General features: G+C 43.9%; 1 protein-coding gene and 1 long non-coding RNA gene across 2 annotated transcripts in view; both read left to right on the top strand.

Moving 5' to 3' along the window:
• LOC109529653 (uncharacterized) overlaps positions 1-9,667 on the top strand; it is a 13,952-nt gene extending 4,285 nt beyond the window's left edge. The window contains exons 2-3 of the long non-coding RNA XR_002170872.1: positions 4,730-4,732; positions 9,651-9,667. This is a non-coding gene — a long non-coding RNA (uncharacterized LOC109529653). The remainder of the gene's footprint in view (positions 1-4,729; positions 4,733-9,650) is intronic.
• Positions 1-16,059, top strand: part of LOC109529648 (CUB and sushi domain-containing protein 3-like) — a 447,797-nt gene that overhangs the window by 264,784 nt on the left and 166,954 nt on the right. Inside the window, exons 38-39 of the mRNA XM_019893029.1 lie at positions 14,463-14,581; positions 15,745-15,814. Coding sequence (XP_019748588.1) covers positions 14,463-14,581; positions 15,745-15,814 — 189 coding nt within the window. The remainder of the gene's footprint in view (positions 1-14,462; positions 14,582-15,744; positions 15,815-16,059) is intronic.

Below are 16,059 nucleotides of genomic sequence, written 5' to 3'. Positions count from 1 at the left end.
ACAGCATCAGCAGAGTGTGCTCCAAGATCATCGGACTTCCCACTCGCCCTCTGATTGCAGTGTGCGAGCAGCAGATCCTTGGTCTAGCTGCTCAGATCATGAAAGACCCCTCACATGCTCTCTTCCCCGCGTTCGAATGGCTGCCCTCCGGCCGCAGGCTGCGGTTCCCAGCTTGCAGGACAGCGAGAAGGAGATCCACCTTCGTCCCCCAGCCTGTTCTCCTCTTAAACTCTTAAACTCTTATTCCAATATCCCTGACACCCCTCCCCCACCATTCAAACTCGCATACCCCATTGTGCAATACGGGCTTACAGTGCAATACTTGACGTGCAATACTGTTTTCATGTGCAATACTGTCTTACTGTGTCCTCACTGTGCAATACTGCTCGATGTGCAATACTATTTGATGCTGGAGCCACTACCTCAAGACCTCAAGTGCTAAGCTACTCTTATCCTATGTCTTTCCTTGCTCCTACTGTCTCTACAATAAGCCGCTCTCGTACATCTCTAATTGCCCCACGGGGATAAATAAAGTTTTCTGAATCTGAATCTGAATCTGAATCTCCTCCGGACCATAACCTTCCAAATGACCAAATACTGCACCGCCCTGCCTCGAGGCCTGGAATCCAAAATCTCCTGGATAGTATATCCTGGGTCACCATCAACAATAAATGGATGAGGGGTTGACAGCGGTGCCAACGCACTGGACTCTACTGGCTTGATCAGTGACACATGGAATACTGGATGGAACTTGAGAAGGGGCAGCAGATGGAGCTTGACTAACCAGTGATAGGCATATTCTATCCATGGCAGGTGTTCAGCCCAGGACGCTGGTTGGTGCAGGCACACGCAGAGGATGGTCGTCTTAAGGTCATGATTTACTCGCTCATTCTGTCCATTCCTTTGTGGGTAGTATTCTGATGATGGAGCCACAGGAGCACCGATGACATGACAGAATTCCATACCTGGGACACCAACTGAGGTCTCCGGTCTGAGATGATGTCCCTGGGTAAGCCATGGAGTCGGAATATGTGACAGACGAGAAGTTGAGGTTGAATTACGAAGGAGATCAATGGCACGATCGTATGGTTAGTGTTGGGGTAATGTCTGGGCAAGATCTTTACAAAATATTTTTCTCAAATCATGATATTCTTGCGGGACTTTCTCTAAACAAACACACTCAGTGGACGGCACAATGGGTGGTCTATGTTTTGGATCGGCTGACCTTAGACAGTTGGAAAGACAAAATTGACTCAAATTCTTCACAGGACAATTCCAATTAATATCTATTATTATGTATTGTTAGGTATTAAGGTATGTATTAGGTGTTATACATTTTCAATCATGTAACCCTAACACAATCGGAGCTGCACGAGATGGCATGATGAAAAACCACCGTAGTCGAAGCAGATTCCATGAGATGCGTAACTGAATAGAACGAGTCATGTAACTTCTGTCAGGGGCCGCCCGTCAACATCTGTGACCCGTTTTACCTCTGATAGTTCTTCAGTAATGTTGCCTAGAGCTTCTACAATACAACTATCAATAAAACATTCATCTGCTCCGGAATCAACGGGAGCCGTATAATCTTTACATTTTTCCCAGACGCAGACACTTCTCCGGGGATTTCGAGTCTCTTAGCGTTAGACGAATAACTAGACCCCTGACCAAGATCAGTTTAATGGTTCTCTGCATTGCTATTGGATTGCACTTGGCTGACCGACTCCCAATGACCGAGCTGGGTGGAGGTTTAGTTGGACCACTCAGTGGAGTGCAATAGAAACAGGAACGTGACTGGAAGCGCCCCATCCGGTCCTCGGGAGGAAGTCACCTGCCTCCTAGCTGCATGGGTGAATCGGAGTGGGCCTTGGGTACCCCATGATGTCGATGGTAGCTGCTCGTAGGCTTGGGTCTCTCCAGTGTAGAGTGGTGGGCACAGAGGTTCTCGGAGGGAGATTGGGACTGTCCATACCCCCGTTTCCGGCGTCTCTCCTTCAAATGATTGTTCAAGTGGATCGACAATGTAATGAGTTCCTCAAGGTTGGAGGACACATTCCAGACAGTCAGCTGGTCTTTCAAGGTGGTACTAAGCTCTTGACGGAATCTGCTACAAACAGCACGGTCATCAAAAACTCTCTCTGCAACGAAGAGTGCGAAAAACTATGTAATAATCCGCTACAGACCCTGTACACAATACAACAACCACCCTTTGGCCTCTCTTCCCGTAACAGGGTACTTAATACCCTGCTTCGGTTCCTCAAGAGCCATAACCTGCCTATTTTAGATCCCCCTCTCCTCCAACACACACTTAAATGATCAGCTCATCAGTAAATTCTGTAGAGCCTTAGAACTATCGGTTACATAGGTGGATGGTTGTTGATCAAATATTATGGAGCACTGGTGAACGAATTGCCCGCATAATCAAGGCTCATCACCATAGCGCGATGGCTGAGGCAAAACTGGGGGAGCATGAGGAATTCCCAACATGGCAGTGTGGGAATCCGAGGGGGGTGTCATGGTCTTCATCACAGGCTTCATCTGTGATACAAAGATGCTACGACAAGGGAGAGCCAGGTCACAATGCCATTAGGAACCCCTCTGTGACAAGAGGGTTCCTATGCCCATATCCCCACAAGTACAACAGCTTAAGAGAAGAGCTATTGACCTCAGAGAGAAGATCATTAAATTGTGGGTCACGGAAGAGAAGGTGAGAGGCAACTGTCAGGGCGACCCAGAGAGATGTTAGTCTCCTAACAGAGCAAAGTAAAGTTGTGAAGCTTAAAGAAGAACTGCCTAAGAAATACAGAAACATGTCCACAGATGAGGCATTTGAGACTGCCAAGCAGACTCCTAGACTTGGCTGCTTGCCTGAAGAGTTACACAAGAGAGGTAAAGGCCAGGACAATAAACACAATGTTCTCCAACAAACCAGCTCACGTCACCTCTCAGTGGGAAGGTAGCGATTCTGAAACAGAGCACCCACGGGTGAGACAGTGTAATACTGGAAGAGTATATGGGAGGACTAATAGCAATGCCCAATGGCTGTCAGATTTACATACAGAGTACAGCAACATTTCAGAACAAGAACCAGTCATCCTAACTCTGGCAAATATCCAAGCAAGAATGTTGAAGATGAGGAGCTGGACAGCACCAGGACATTCCATCAAACAACCGATCTATAACCTCCCTCAGCACCACAAGGAAGCCCTTCCAGGCGTTATAGCAGCCACAATAAGTAGGAGTATGGATCAGTACATGAGCAAAGCACACAAAGCCATTGGTAAGAACACCATGGGTGCCAAACACCAACTACTGGTTTAGAGGGCAATCATCCAAGACTGTAAAATCAGAAGCACCAATCTGTGCACTGCCTGCATTGACTACAAGAAAGCCTATGGCTCAATGCGGCACACATTAATACTAAGAATGCTTGTTACTCTATAACATCAAGAGTATTCTAAGAACCCTCATCAAGTACTCAATGAGGCTGTGGACTACAACTCTGGAGGCCAACTCAAAGCCAGGTGCACAGGTGAATCTCAAATGTGGCATATTTTAAAGAGATGCTCTGTCACCACTGATGTTCTGCATAGGCCTGAACTCACTCACTCATATCAGACCCAAAAGTAGTGCTGAGTATCGGTTCAAAAGTAGAATAACGGTCAGTCACCTACTCTGCATGGATGACATCAACTGGGATGCTCAAAACGAGCGTAACATTGACTCCCTGATTCATTTTTTTACTTGGTCTCCGCTTTAAGGAGATACAGCCAGGTAGGTGAGAAAACAATTTATTTATTGATTTCATTACTTTAGGGGCCTTCACTTCAGCCTCCCCTAACATTTAAGCAGCTGTCCTAAAGCCAGGCTTATATTGTATTTACTCTTCCATGAAATATCATACTTTATATCGCAAATGCAGTCCCTCATTGTGTGTTATTGAGTGAAGTGTGCAGAGGCCAGTGTTATTTCTGTATAAGCTAGATAATGTGACAGCATAATGAATCTATTTTTCACACCCAGGGGAAGCATCAACTACTGTATATGGGATGTTCGTTTCTCAACAACATATTTAATGTTGTAAAGAAGAATTATATGTATAGCCTACCAGTACTCTGTTGTCTTGATTAAATTAATCATGTCTGCGCCTTTCCCTCCATCAATCTATGTTCAACATCGCTTATCCTTAACAGCATCACGGGGGTTCCTGGAGCTTATCGCAGGTGCCTTTGGGTAAAAGGCAGACTACACTTTGAAGTGGTTGCCAGTCAGTCATAGGGCCTTTCCAGATATTGATTAAGAATGATTTATGTCAAAACACTGTAATATTACAGACTGTCCCATTCGTAACACTAGACCATCACTAACCCCTCTCTAGCTACTGACAATTCAGCATAAAATCAGTCTGTTAGTTGAAGTTATAATTAATTCAATGAATTATTATCATCCATCCACCCAATCTCTCCTGCTTATCCTCACATGGGTCGCAAGTGTGTTGGTGCCTATCCCAGCTGACTTTGGGCGAGAGTCGGGGTACATCCTGAACTGGTTGACAGCCAATTGCAGGGCACAAACATAGAAAGACCTTTCACGCTCACATTCGAACCTGCGGACAATTTGGAGTCTTCAGTGACCTACCATGCCTGTTTTTTGAATGTTGGAGGAACTGGCATACCTGGAAAAAAAACACACTGGCACGGGGGAGATCCTGCAAACTCCACAAAGGAAGGGTGTGGCCCACAATTGAGCCCAATATCTCAGAACTGTGAGGTGATTTGCTAACCAGTAGGCAACATTGCTAATTTACTTTTGCTCACATTACTTTTATCCCTCCATCCATCCATTATCTGAACAGCTTTATCCTCACGACACTCGGGCTGTAGTAGGCTCCCAGCTGACTTTGGGCAGTAGGCGGGATACACCCTGAACCTGTTTGCCAGCCAATTGCAAGGCACACATAGAAAAACAACCATTCACACTCACACCTAAGGACAATTAAGAGTATTCAATTAACCTACCATGCATGTTTTTGGAATGTGGGAGGAAACCGGAGTACCTTGAGATGCAGGCACGGGGTGAACATGCAAATCCCATTCAGGAAGGTCAGAGCCCGGAATTTAACTCATGACCTCTGCACTGTGAGGCGGATCTGCTAACCAGTCAATCACTGTGCTGCCCTATTATTATTATTTTTAGTAATAGTCGTTATTCTCATGAACGGCGCTTGGGAAGTCCGGCTCCTTGAGAGCCTTATTCTGTCTGTTTTAGTTCGCTCTCTACTTCAACATGCATGTTTTTTTAGAATGTAGGAGGAAACCGGAGTGCCAGAAAAAAAAAAAAAAAAAAAAAAAAAACGCGCAGACATGGGGAGAACATGAAAACTCCACACAGTAAGGCCGGGGCTGGATTCGAACCTACGACCTCTGAACTGTGAGGTGGACAGGCAAATCAGTTGACTACCGTGCCGCCATTCTTCTTCTTATTATTATTATTATTATTATTAGGGATGCAATAACTTCACAGTTATGGAATGCTTGTGATATTGTAATAAGAATAGAACCCTAATCAGTAATAGGAGTCAATCTGTGGAACAAGCTTGAAACGGATCTGAAAATGAGTAAATCGCTGGACGAGTTCAAAAACAAATTTAAAAGATTAGTACAAACATCTGTGACCCTTCTGATTTTCCCATTTATACAGGTGATCCATACGCTCACTCACTCTCCTCTTCCATCCTTCTCTGTCATTCGCTAATCTCTCCACCTCCGTCCAGTCCATCCCTGCGTTCCTCATTACTCTCTTCCAGTATAATGTACTATGTGTATGTATGCACATGTACGTGTATGTATGTGTATGTATGTATGTATATATATATATATATGTATGTATATACAAACAGAAGGGTGTATAAATAGATAAGTACAGTACACATAAGGGTAAAAGTACTTGATGAGAGGTAGATCTCTTCCTTTTCTTTTGCATTGAAAAATGATCTATTTATATTATTACACAACAAGGGGTAGGACTAGATAAGTTGTATACTTCTTCCTACTCCTTTGAGCATATAACGATGATGATGTTTGTTTTATTTACTTTTTATTTTTATTTCTCCTTTTGTAATTTTGTTTGCCTTTTGTCAATTGTTGTTGTATTGTATGTTCAATAAACAATTAACTAACTAACTAACTAACTAATTCCGATGCAGCTCAGACATTGTTTTAAACATAAATAAAAACAGAACACAATTGATTTGCAAATCATGTTTAAACTATATTTAGTTGAATCCATGACAAAGACAAGAGATTTTATGTTCAAAATTATAAACTTTATTTTTTTTAGCAAGTAATTATTAACTTTAATCATTAATTTTACACTTCATAATACGCCATGCATTTTCAGGGAGACAGGTCAAGACTGCAGGCAGGCCAATCTAGTACCCACACTTTTTTACTGCATAGTCATGTTGCTGTAACACATGCAGAATTTAATTTGGCCAGGTCTTGCTGAAATAAATAGTGGCGTCCATGAAAAAGATGCTTGGATGGTAGCATATTGTTCCTTAAAACCTCTATGTTCCTTTCAGCATTCAAGGTGCCCTCACAGATGTGGAATTTACCCATGCCATCGGCACTAACACAGTCCCATACCATCACGGGTGCTGGCTTTTGAACTTTGCATCAATAACAAACCAGATGGTTCTTTTCCGCTTTGGTCCGAAGGACACACCGTCCAAAATTTAATTTGATATGCAGATTTGTCAGACTACAGAACACTCTTCCACTTTGCATCAGTCCATCTTATGTAACTTGGGCCCAGAGAAGCCGCCAATGTTTCTGGGTGTGGCTTTTGATTTGCATCGTAGAATTTTAAGTTGCACTTATGATGGCGTGCCTAACTGTATATACTGACAATGGTTTTCAGAAGTATTCCTAAATCCGTGTGGTGATACCCTTTATCCGTTGATGTTGGTTGTTGATGCAGTGCTGCCTGAGGGACGGAAGGTCACGTTGTTGTTGTTCGGCCTTGCCGCTTGCATGCAGTGATTTCTCCAGATTCTCTGAAAATTTTTGGACCGTCGATGATGAAATTCCTAAATTCATTGTGAATATAATCTTTAAACTGTCCAACTGTTATCTCACACAGGTGTTCAAAAGAGGTGAACCTTGCCCCATCTTTGCTTGTGAGCAATTGAGGGTACTCCTACTACTATTACTCGTGCTACAGCGAGCGTCGGGGCATCCGTCCCTGTCCGTTGAGCTGACCATATGCGGCAATTTTTTCCAAAGCTGGAGATCTTGTGCCAGCTGCTCTGCATCCTCCACAGCAACTTCCTGTTGTTGGAGGTCACCTTCAACGACTTCGGTCCATCGGGTGCGAGACTTTCCTCATGGTCTTCTCCAGCCTGCAGCCTTTGGGTCAAACTGGAGGATGGCTCATGTAGGATGGTCGGGGGGCAGACGAAGAACATGGCCGAACCAGCAAGTGCGGCGTTGTGCGATCAATGAAGATGCTCGGGGCTGGCGCGTGCGAGATCTAAGCACTTCATTGGAAACTCGCTGGGGCCACCTGATGTTCTCTAGGGTTCTGAGAGCCCTGGTATCGAAACCATTGATTCTTGCAGAGATAGTGTCATTCAGGGGCCATGTTTCTGAGCTATTGAGCAGGCTGGAGAGTATGGCCGAGTGTAAATCCGGAGCTTCGTCTTGCATGAGATGGTCTGATGTCGCCATGGACCCCAGATACACAAACATCTTGACAGGCTCTACAATGTCACAACCAATGCGAATTGGGGGTGGATCTGGTCCATCACCGATATACATTAACTTGATTTTTGTCCAAGTCACTTGGAGGCCGAGCTGTGCTGCCTCCTCACTGTAAATGCCCACAGCGTCTCTCAGCTGACTGTAGGTTGTGTTTAGCAGGATGGTGTCATCGGCGTACTCCTTGTCAGTCAGGTGGTAGTTGCCAAAGGTCATTCCTGTAAGAAAACATTGTTTGTCCATGGTGTCGCCCCTCCCTTTCGTTTTGTTACCTTTATCAGTGTGGGCTGTGCGCCTCCTTAATCGGTGCACCTGCCTCCCCTACACACCTGAGAGTCTTCTACTCATCAGCCACTTGCAGCATAAAAGCCAGCCTGAATAGCCACCCGTTGCCAGTTCGTCAGTGATCTTTCCTGCCGCACTCGCTTCTGCCAAGCCTGCGTTCCTGTACTCCTTGAATTGGTCATTTTGACTGTCATTCTGTTTCTGTCACCTCGACCTGTCCCACTTCCTGACAATAAAACCCTTCTGAGTTCATTGTGTCTGCGTGAGGGCCCTGTGTCCATCTCTCACAAAGCCTAACAATTCCGAGGACACACTCGCAGAACCTAGTCATTGGATGGTTGATGACGCAGTTAAAGAGGTCACGAGCAGTCACACAGCCCTGGCAAACACCACTAGAGATGGTAAATTAGTCGGAGTCAATGCTGTTAATACAGACACAGCTCTCTGCATTGCTGTAGAGCAGCTGGAGCAGGGCGATGATCTTGGGTGGCGCTCTGAGGGCTCGGAGGATGTTCCACGGTGAGGAGTGGGATACAGTGTCAAACGTGGCCTTCAGATCGGAATTCATGAATCTTCTCTATCAGCACACGGACGACAGAGATGTGGTCAGTTGTGGAGCGATTGGGCATAAAGCCAGCCTGCTAGGGACGGCGGCAGCTTCTGTACACTGGAAGGGCATGGCTGAGCAAGATTCTGGTAAAGACCTTCTCAGGGTTGGTGAGTGGGGTTATGCCTCTGTGGTTTCCACAGACAAGCCTGTCACCTTTGCGTTTACAGAAGGGGAGGATGACCCCTCTGGTCCAGTCACAGGACAGCTGCTCAGGCTCCCACGCCTGATTGAATAGGTGGGTTAGTCACTCCACCATGCCACAACCTTTGAGCATTTCCCCGGTGATGGCACAGATGCCGGGGGCTTTTCTGATGTTCAACTTCTTTACTGCAGCTCTCACTTCCTCGGGAGTTACAGGGTCTTTTCAGTAGGGGTTGCTAGGGGGTGCAGCGTTTGCAGCCTCTCGGAGAGTGGGATCAGCCGGGATGGTTCCGTGCTGCAGGAGGAGGCTAAAATGCTCCTTCTAGCGCGCAAGGCAGTCGGCTTCTGTTGTAATGATATTACCATCTGAGTCTTTTAACAGGGCTGTCTTTATGCGTGGACCGCTATGGGCTTGGCACAGCAGACTAAATATGCGGTTCATGTCATTGCTGCTGGCTGCGGATGCAAGCTGCCGGGCTTCTGCCTCCCATAACCTCTCCCTATCCTCAGTGATGGCCACATTGCGCAGGCGGTTAAGTCGCCGATATTCGTGAGATTGCCTAGGAGCCGGGGTTTCACGCTGCTGGTCGATGATGTTTTGTGTCCTCTATGATATCCAGGGCTTTCTCGGGGAGGATTGTAAGCGTCCAAGGACATTGTGAACAGACTGGAGAACATTTTTCTTGAAGGTCGCCCAATCTGTCACCTTGTTGGGTGCCAGGGCATCAAGACTGATGCGAATGGAGCGACTGAAGTCTGGTGTTGTTGAGGTCAATGAGTAGGGAGGAGTTGAGGTGAGGCAAAGTGTTTTGCTGGTTGGCTCTGACCTTAAGGTTAAGCTGAGCCACCAGCAGGCAATGGTTTGTGTTGACAAGCTGTGCTCCTCTGTACACCCGGCAATTGGTGACAAATGACTTCCTGCGTCGAGAAATGAGAATGTGGTCCTCGTTCTGCCATCTGGGCTGTACCACATCCAATGATGGATACATTTCCGGGGAAACCAGGTGTCAGTGACACAGAGGTTGTTATGGTGACAGAGGAGGAGGCGGTTGTCGTTATCATTTGTGGCCTGTCAACAAAGGTGGTACCGACAGGTGAGCCGGTGGACCGATCACTGCTGGATGGAGTGCCGTTGGTGTCAGTGAGAATGATGGTGACATCGTACAGTGGAGCTTGGTTGACAGCCTGGTGGAGGTGGTCAAAGAACTTGTCCTTCGCATTGTCATCAGCGACGTCCATGGAGACATACGCAACAATCACAGTCATCTTCCCATGGTGGTGGAGGAGGCAAGCAGACAGTAGTTTGTCGCTTAGCGGCGTCCAGCTGATGAGGGACCAATAGGATCATATATGAACAAATCATTTGCCTCCTCACTAAAGGAAGAGCCCGTGCTGGCAATCGGTATTTTGCTGAATGAAAAAACATGGAAAAGTGGAATAATATTGAAAGATATGGAATGATGTGCACTTATATAAAATTATCTGAAACAACATTAGAAAATTTATGATTTCAATTGGCTGGACAGTTTAAAGTTAGAACAGTCGAATCGATCAAAAAAAAATGGAAATTATCAGGAAAAAAAAACTAATTGTGGCTCTTATTTTGAAAGTTTGGCAAAAATGTGGTATTAGCTGAACCGTTTAAAGTTGGAACGGTTTGAATCAGGCGAAAAAAAAAATCGAGAATCCCCTCCCCCCCAAAAAAACAAAAAAACATTCATTTGGGCTTTTATTTATACATTTTCAAAACAAAATGTGGTCAGGATAAGATGGAAATGGTGAACAAAAAAAATTTGCAACAGCAACATTATGAAAGACATAAAAAAAAAAAACTCAAAGTAGAAGGGTTATTTTCAAACTTTTGTCATGCCACACCTGCCAAAACCAATGAGTGCAAGCTAGGGCTGATGGGATTGATGTTTAATGCTGTCCTGCAGACGCCTCTTGAAATAAACATGTCCAGTTCATTGCTTCAAGAGTCCATTTCCTCCACTCTAGCAAGCATGTTGGTGGAGCACAGCTGCACAGCTGTAAGCCAAGAAAAACATGCACGGTTCAAGTTGTGATGCTGATAGTGACAAGCAAAATTGTACTTCACAGCAGGTGAAACTTCCACCTGAAGTATGTTTGTTAGCAAAGGGAGCAGTCATAGAATTTCTCATGAGGAAAGATCAAACCAGTGTGTACAGTACTAAAAATAAACCAGACCCAAGGTTTACCAATGTAGTTCTTGTATGTTTTTCCTGACATAGAGTATTTACTCGGCGGATATTTTTAGTACAAAAACTGTCACAAGTTTAGCTTAGTAAAGATGGATCTCTTTCCGGGTTCTCTAATCGTGTGTAAACTGGGTGAAAATGCTCCATGCCAAAATGTAAAACAATCCACCACCTGGATTGCATTGTTACAGAGAACAAATGGGTTTTTAACAGCAAGTCCACATCATTTGAGGTCAATCTTACTAGTGTAGGCCCACCCACGGCCAGCATCCGACTCTTTGCCTGGTTTCATGTGGCTCTTAAATTGCTTTTAACGCTGAACTTTGCAGCATGCCTTTATCATCCCCATTGTGTACGTGGTAAGGGGCGGTCACCAGGGATTGGAGCTGTGCGGCTCGGACATCTGCTGCGATGGCAAGTCACCTCAAATTAAAACATACAGTATTCTATTTTAGTGATGTCAGAAAGCATTTGCAATTGGAGAGGAGCTTGTGAGTGATTTCCTCCTATTGTGACAGACTTATGTACTGTTAATGGCATGAGGGCAATGGAGTAAGTCTTACATATACCTCATACAGTGCATTTACTGTATTAATGAAAGATACATCTTTTCTCCACTTTCCCTCCATTCTTAAAATGAGCACAGACTGGGCTTTGATTTGTAACAATTAAAGATGCATTTTGTCAAATGTGGACAGACTTTTTTATTAAGATAAGATAAGATAAGAAAACCTTTCTTGTCTCACAATGGAGAAAGTCTCAATTTACAACAGCAAAGTTTGGAGGGAAGAAAGTAGAAAATGTAGAAAACAATGGACTTATCAATACAACCCTTGCAGCTGAAGCCAGAGGACAACCATCTTACGTTGGCACTGTTACTGACAACTAACGTCATTTTTTTTTCGCTGAAAACACTGTTAACAGTGCATGCTTTACATGACAATTCCGGTGAGGGTAATGAGAACCTCTCAAAGAATGAATTTCATTATTTGCATCAACCATATAGTAATAGCGACCCACCAGGCTTCTCGTTCTGTCTCCTCTGAACGGATTGGAACTGGGAAGTAAATTCCTTGTGTGTTTCTTGCATACTTGGCCGATACATCTGATTCTGATTCTGCTATTATCTCAGTATCGTGAATTGTGACTGACAGAAATTAGGTTTGCATCTCGTCGCGAATTTTGTCCCAACTTATGGTAGTTATATTTTGGTTCATCACAATACATTTTGACCTCCAGCAAACATACATAAATGAAGGAGTATCTTATCTCAGGAGCATTTCCTACAATTCACCAAATAACTTTATGTAGTCAGTACAAATCGTGTTCCAAGTCCAACTTCCCACCTTCCTCGAAGCAGCATAAGTCCATGGGTCTACTTCTCATCCAAACCAATTGGAAAAGTCTCACTTTTTAGTCCCTGGTTTCACTTCCATAGATTGGCACACTATTACGCGTCTGATTGAATGCGGCAAGCGAGATCGAGTAGGCTTGGCTGCAGAACGCAGTGGGAGGTGTGCTTCACCATTGGGTGGACCTAAACGTTTGGCTCTGCCCACACAAATTATTAACTGTATGTATGTATAATATTACGCATATTTTTAAGACATAAAAAAATGACAAGCTCTCACCCTTGTCACTCCGGGGAGAGCCAAATGAACTGCTTGACAAAAGTCGTTGACATGTGTTTAAGGGTTCAGAAAATGGGAGTGTCGATGTTGGTTCTGAGTGTCGAGGTCACCGAAAAAAGTTGCGGTTTTGTAAAATTGAGTGTGATGCATGCAGTATCACATGATCCCAGTGGAGGGCGCATTCTGTATGGTTGAGGTTAGTGTTTGGGTTTCAGTCAATCGATGGTTTGTAATTTTCAATGTTAAAGTGTCAACAAAAACAACAAGTGTGACGTAATAAGACGGCACATCATTGAGAAAATAGTTGAAAAAAAAAGACAAAGAAAGAAAGAAGAGGAAGGCGTTTAGAGATTGAGAACCCATGTGTCAAAGGTTCAGGCCAGGGGTGTCAAACTCATTTTTGTCGCGGGCCACATTGCAGTCACAGTTTCCCTCGGAGGGCCATTATGACTGTGAAACCGTATAAATGTTTAATCACCTCCTCATATGATTAAATATACAGTCCACAATTAATAGATAACTATTTTTGAAATCAAAAGTCGAGACAAGAGAGTAGTTTGTTGCACTGTTGTTCAAGTTTCTGTAATAATGTAAAACACAAAAATGTTTGCAATAGCTCAACATGATTATTTACTACATATGAAATTTGGTACAGATTTTGGCATGCGTCATGGAAGTTGACCTGGTTGATTTGCTTTCGCGGGCCACATAAAATGATGTGGCGGGCCAGCTCTGGCCCCCGGGCCTTGTGTTTGACACCTGTGGTTTAGGCCTACCCCACGTTGAGCTGAGCTTCGAACTGCACTCTGTAGCCAGGGCTTACACAGCGAGATACCAGATACTAATGCATGCATGTCACGGGCATAAAATTGGGGGGAACAACGTTGAGTGGTGTTTCCTAAATTCAATCTCAAGGGAGGGAAAAATGCACAGCAAGACAAAAATAAGAAGATGATCGCAAGACCTTTGAACAGTTTTTCTTGAATGAATTTGTAACACCCATCAAACAAAAAAAAAAAGTTTTTATGCTATGGTATTTGTTTTTTTTTACGCTGTTCTTGCAGGTGTATAAGACCAGTGCAAAAATGCAGCACATATGCTGCTCTCTGCTGGGGATTTTCAGCAGGACCCTTCTGCCTCTCCCCAAAAGATTATTGTCACCTTTATAAAAATGTGTTTTTTGGCTGGCCAATTGTGCCAAAATATTACTACAAGTGTAGGTTTACCTCATTCAGTCCACTCATCTAACGTCTCATGTATTTCTTTAGCATTCATTGGGTGGTTGTGTGTGCTTTTTTTAAGGCTACATCTCCTATGATTGAACACATCATTAATAGGTCACGACAGTTGCCATGTTTACAGTCATCCACTCACTCTAGCACTTGTTTCAAGCCGACAACTCTTGGGAACATTTGACCAAGAGGTTTTATTCTTTTGAGCGTTTATCTTCTATTTTTAATAGCTTGCGCAGGTGCTGTAGCTTTAGTGGCTCAGATGGTCCTTGCACAAACTGTCAATGCAATGTGCCAAGTGTGAAAGTTCTGTTTCGGTGAATACATTTACATGCATTTGCTCATGTTTATATCATTTCTAATTGTAATTTAATTTGTGCGCGTGTTTTGTTTTTTTTGTTTTTTTTAATATATCACCAGCTCCCCACAATATAATGATAATCCTATTGTGAGGTTCATGTCAGGACGATATCATATTATAACATTTGGATATCGTTGCACCCCTACTCATAAGCAGGTGTTGGATCCTACATTGTGCAGAAGAATGATTGTTGCCTACACGTATGTTGTGACTCTTTCCCAAGCAATAGGTTTGGATTCGTGCCCCGAACCGCAGCTCCCAACTAACGGCCACAAAGTGGGAGACCGCTACACTGTCGGCGACATGGTTTCCTTCCAGTGCGACGAAGGCTTCTCGCTACAGGTACGTGTAAACATTCTGTGTGAGTAAAGCTGTCCAATGCAGCTTACTATGATAAGCAAATCATATCCACCTGCCCAGAGTGATAATTTCAGTAAATAGCCTAAATCACTCATCTTTCAGGACAGCATTCCAAAGTGCTTTCCTCCATCTGTGAGTGAGTGAGTGAGTGAGTGAGTGAGTGAGTGAGTGAGTGAGTGAGTGAGTGGGTTTAGTCTTGTGACGCTTGGAAGTTGAGCCGTCTGAGGTCATTTTCAGTCAACACCAAGTGGCAATATGGATTAAAATAAATAAATTAATTAATAAAGTGGTGTATTTTGAATGAAATATATGTGTATGTCAACTTTGATTTAGGCGGCCCGGTAGTCCAGTGGTTAGCACGTCGACTTCTCAGTGCAGGGGTACCGGGTTCGAATTCAGCTCTGGCCTCCCTGTGTGGAGTTTGCATGTTCTCCCCGGGCCTGCGTGGGTTTTCTCCGGGTGCTCCGGTTTCCTCCCACATTCCAAAAACATGCATGGTAGGCTGGTTGAACGCTCTAAATTGTCCCTAGGTGTGAATGTGAGCGTGGATGGTTGTTCGTCTCTGTGTGCCCTGCGATTGGCTGGCAACCGATTCAGGGTGTCCCCCGCCTACTGCCCGATGACGGCTGGGATAGGCTCCAGCACCCCCCGCGACCCTAGTGAGGATCAAGCGGTTCGGAAAATGAATGAATGAATGAACTTTAATTTAATATATGTAATATAGCCGCAGGGGTGTTGTGCAGCCATGCTTTAAATGATTTCTATTTTTGCTATTAAATTGTGACTTCTGCGGTGTGTGCTAAGATAAATGCATATATATATATATATACACACTGTATATATGTGTGTGTGAGTGTCCACACAATTGTATGGACACACAATTATATATATATATATATATACACACACGTATTGAACCCATGACCTAACCAGGCGACCACTGTGCCGCCCTGTATTGTATTGTACTGTATACATTTACATTTTTGCTATGAATAAGACTGTAAATTGCAAAATGTCTGTTTACTTAGAATACCTTTAATACACCATAATAGGTTGAACCTGGAAACCAGGAAAAAATGCATTTTAATGCTTCATTTCTTCGTGTTTGGAAATTATAAATTGCATTTTTGTGTTTTCCCAAACAGGGTAATGCATATATTACGTGCATGCCTGGTCCTGTCAGAAGGTGGAATTACCCTGTACCATTATGCTTAGGTAATGTATTTCACTCATTTGATATTCAAGAGCATCAAAAACCATGTTTAGCCTTTCCTGTCGATGTTTTATATTTGTTCAGCACAACAGGAGTACAACCTTAAAGAGGACTTTTAATCATTTTAGGGAAAGTAATAAGAGCACTATGCCTTCATGGTAGCCAAAATTTTGGCTGTGTGGGCCTGAAGGTTGAAGTTATGAATACTCGACTTTCCCGCCAGTTGAAAATCAATAAGGTTTTTTCA

The sequence above is a fragment of the Hippocampus comes genome, unplaced genomic scaffold (genome assembly GCF_001891065.2).
Source record: "Hippocampus comes isolate QL1 unplaced genomic scaffold, H_comes_QL1_v1.1 scaffold94, whole genome shotgun sequence".
NCBI classification, from domain to species: domain Eukaryota; kingdom Metazoa; phylum Chordata; class Actinopteri; order Syngnathiformes; family Syngnathidae; genus Hippocampus; species Hippocampus comes.
Note: the sequence above shows the minus strand (reverse complement) of the source record. Positions and strands in the feature narration are given on the sequence as shown.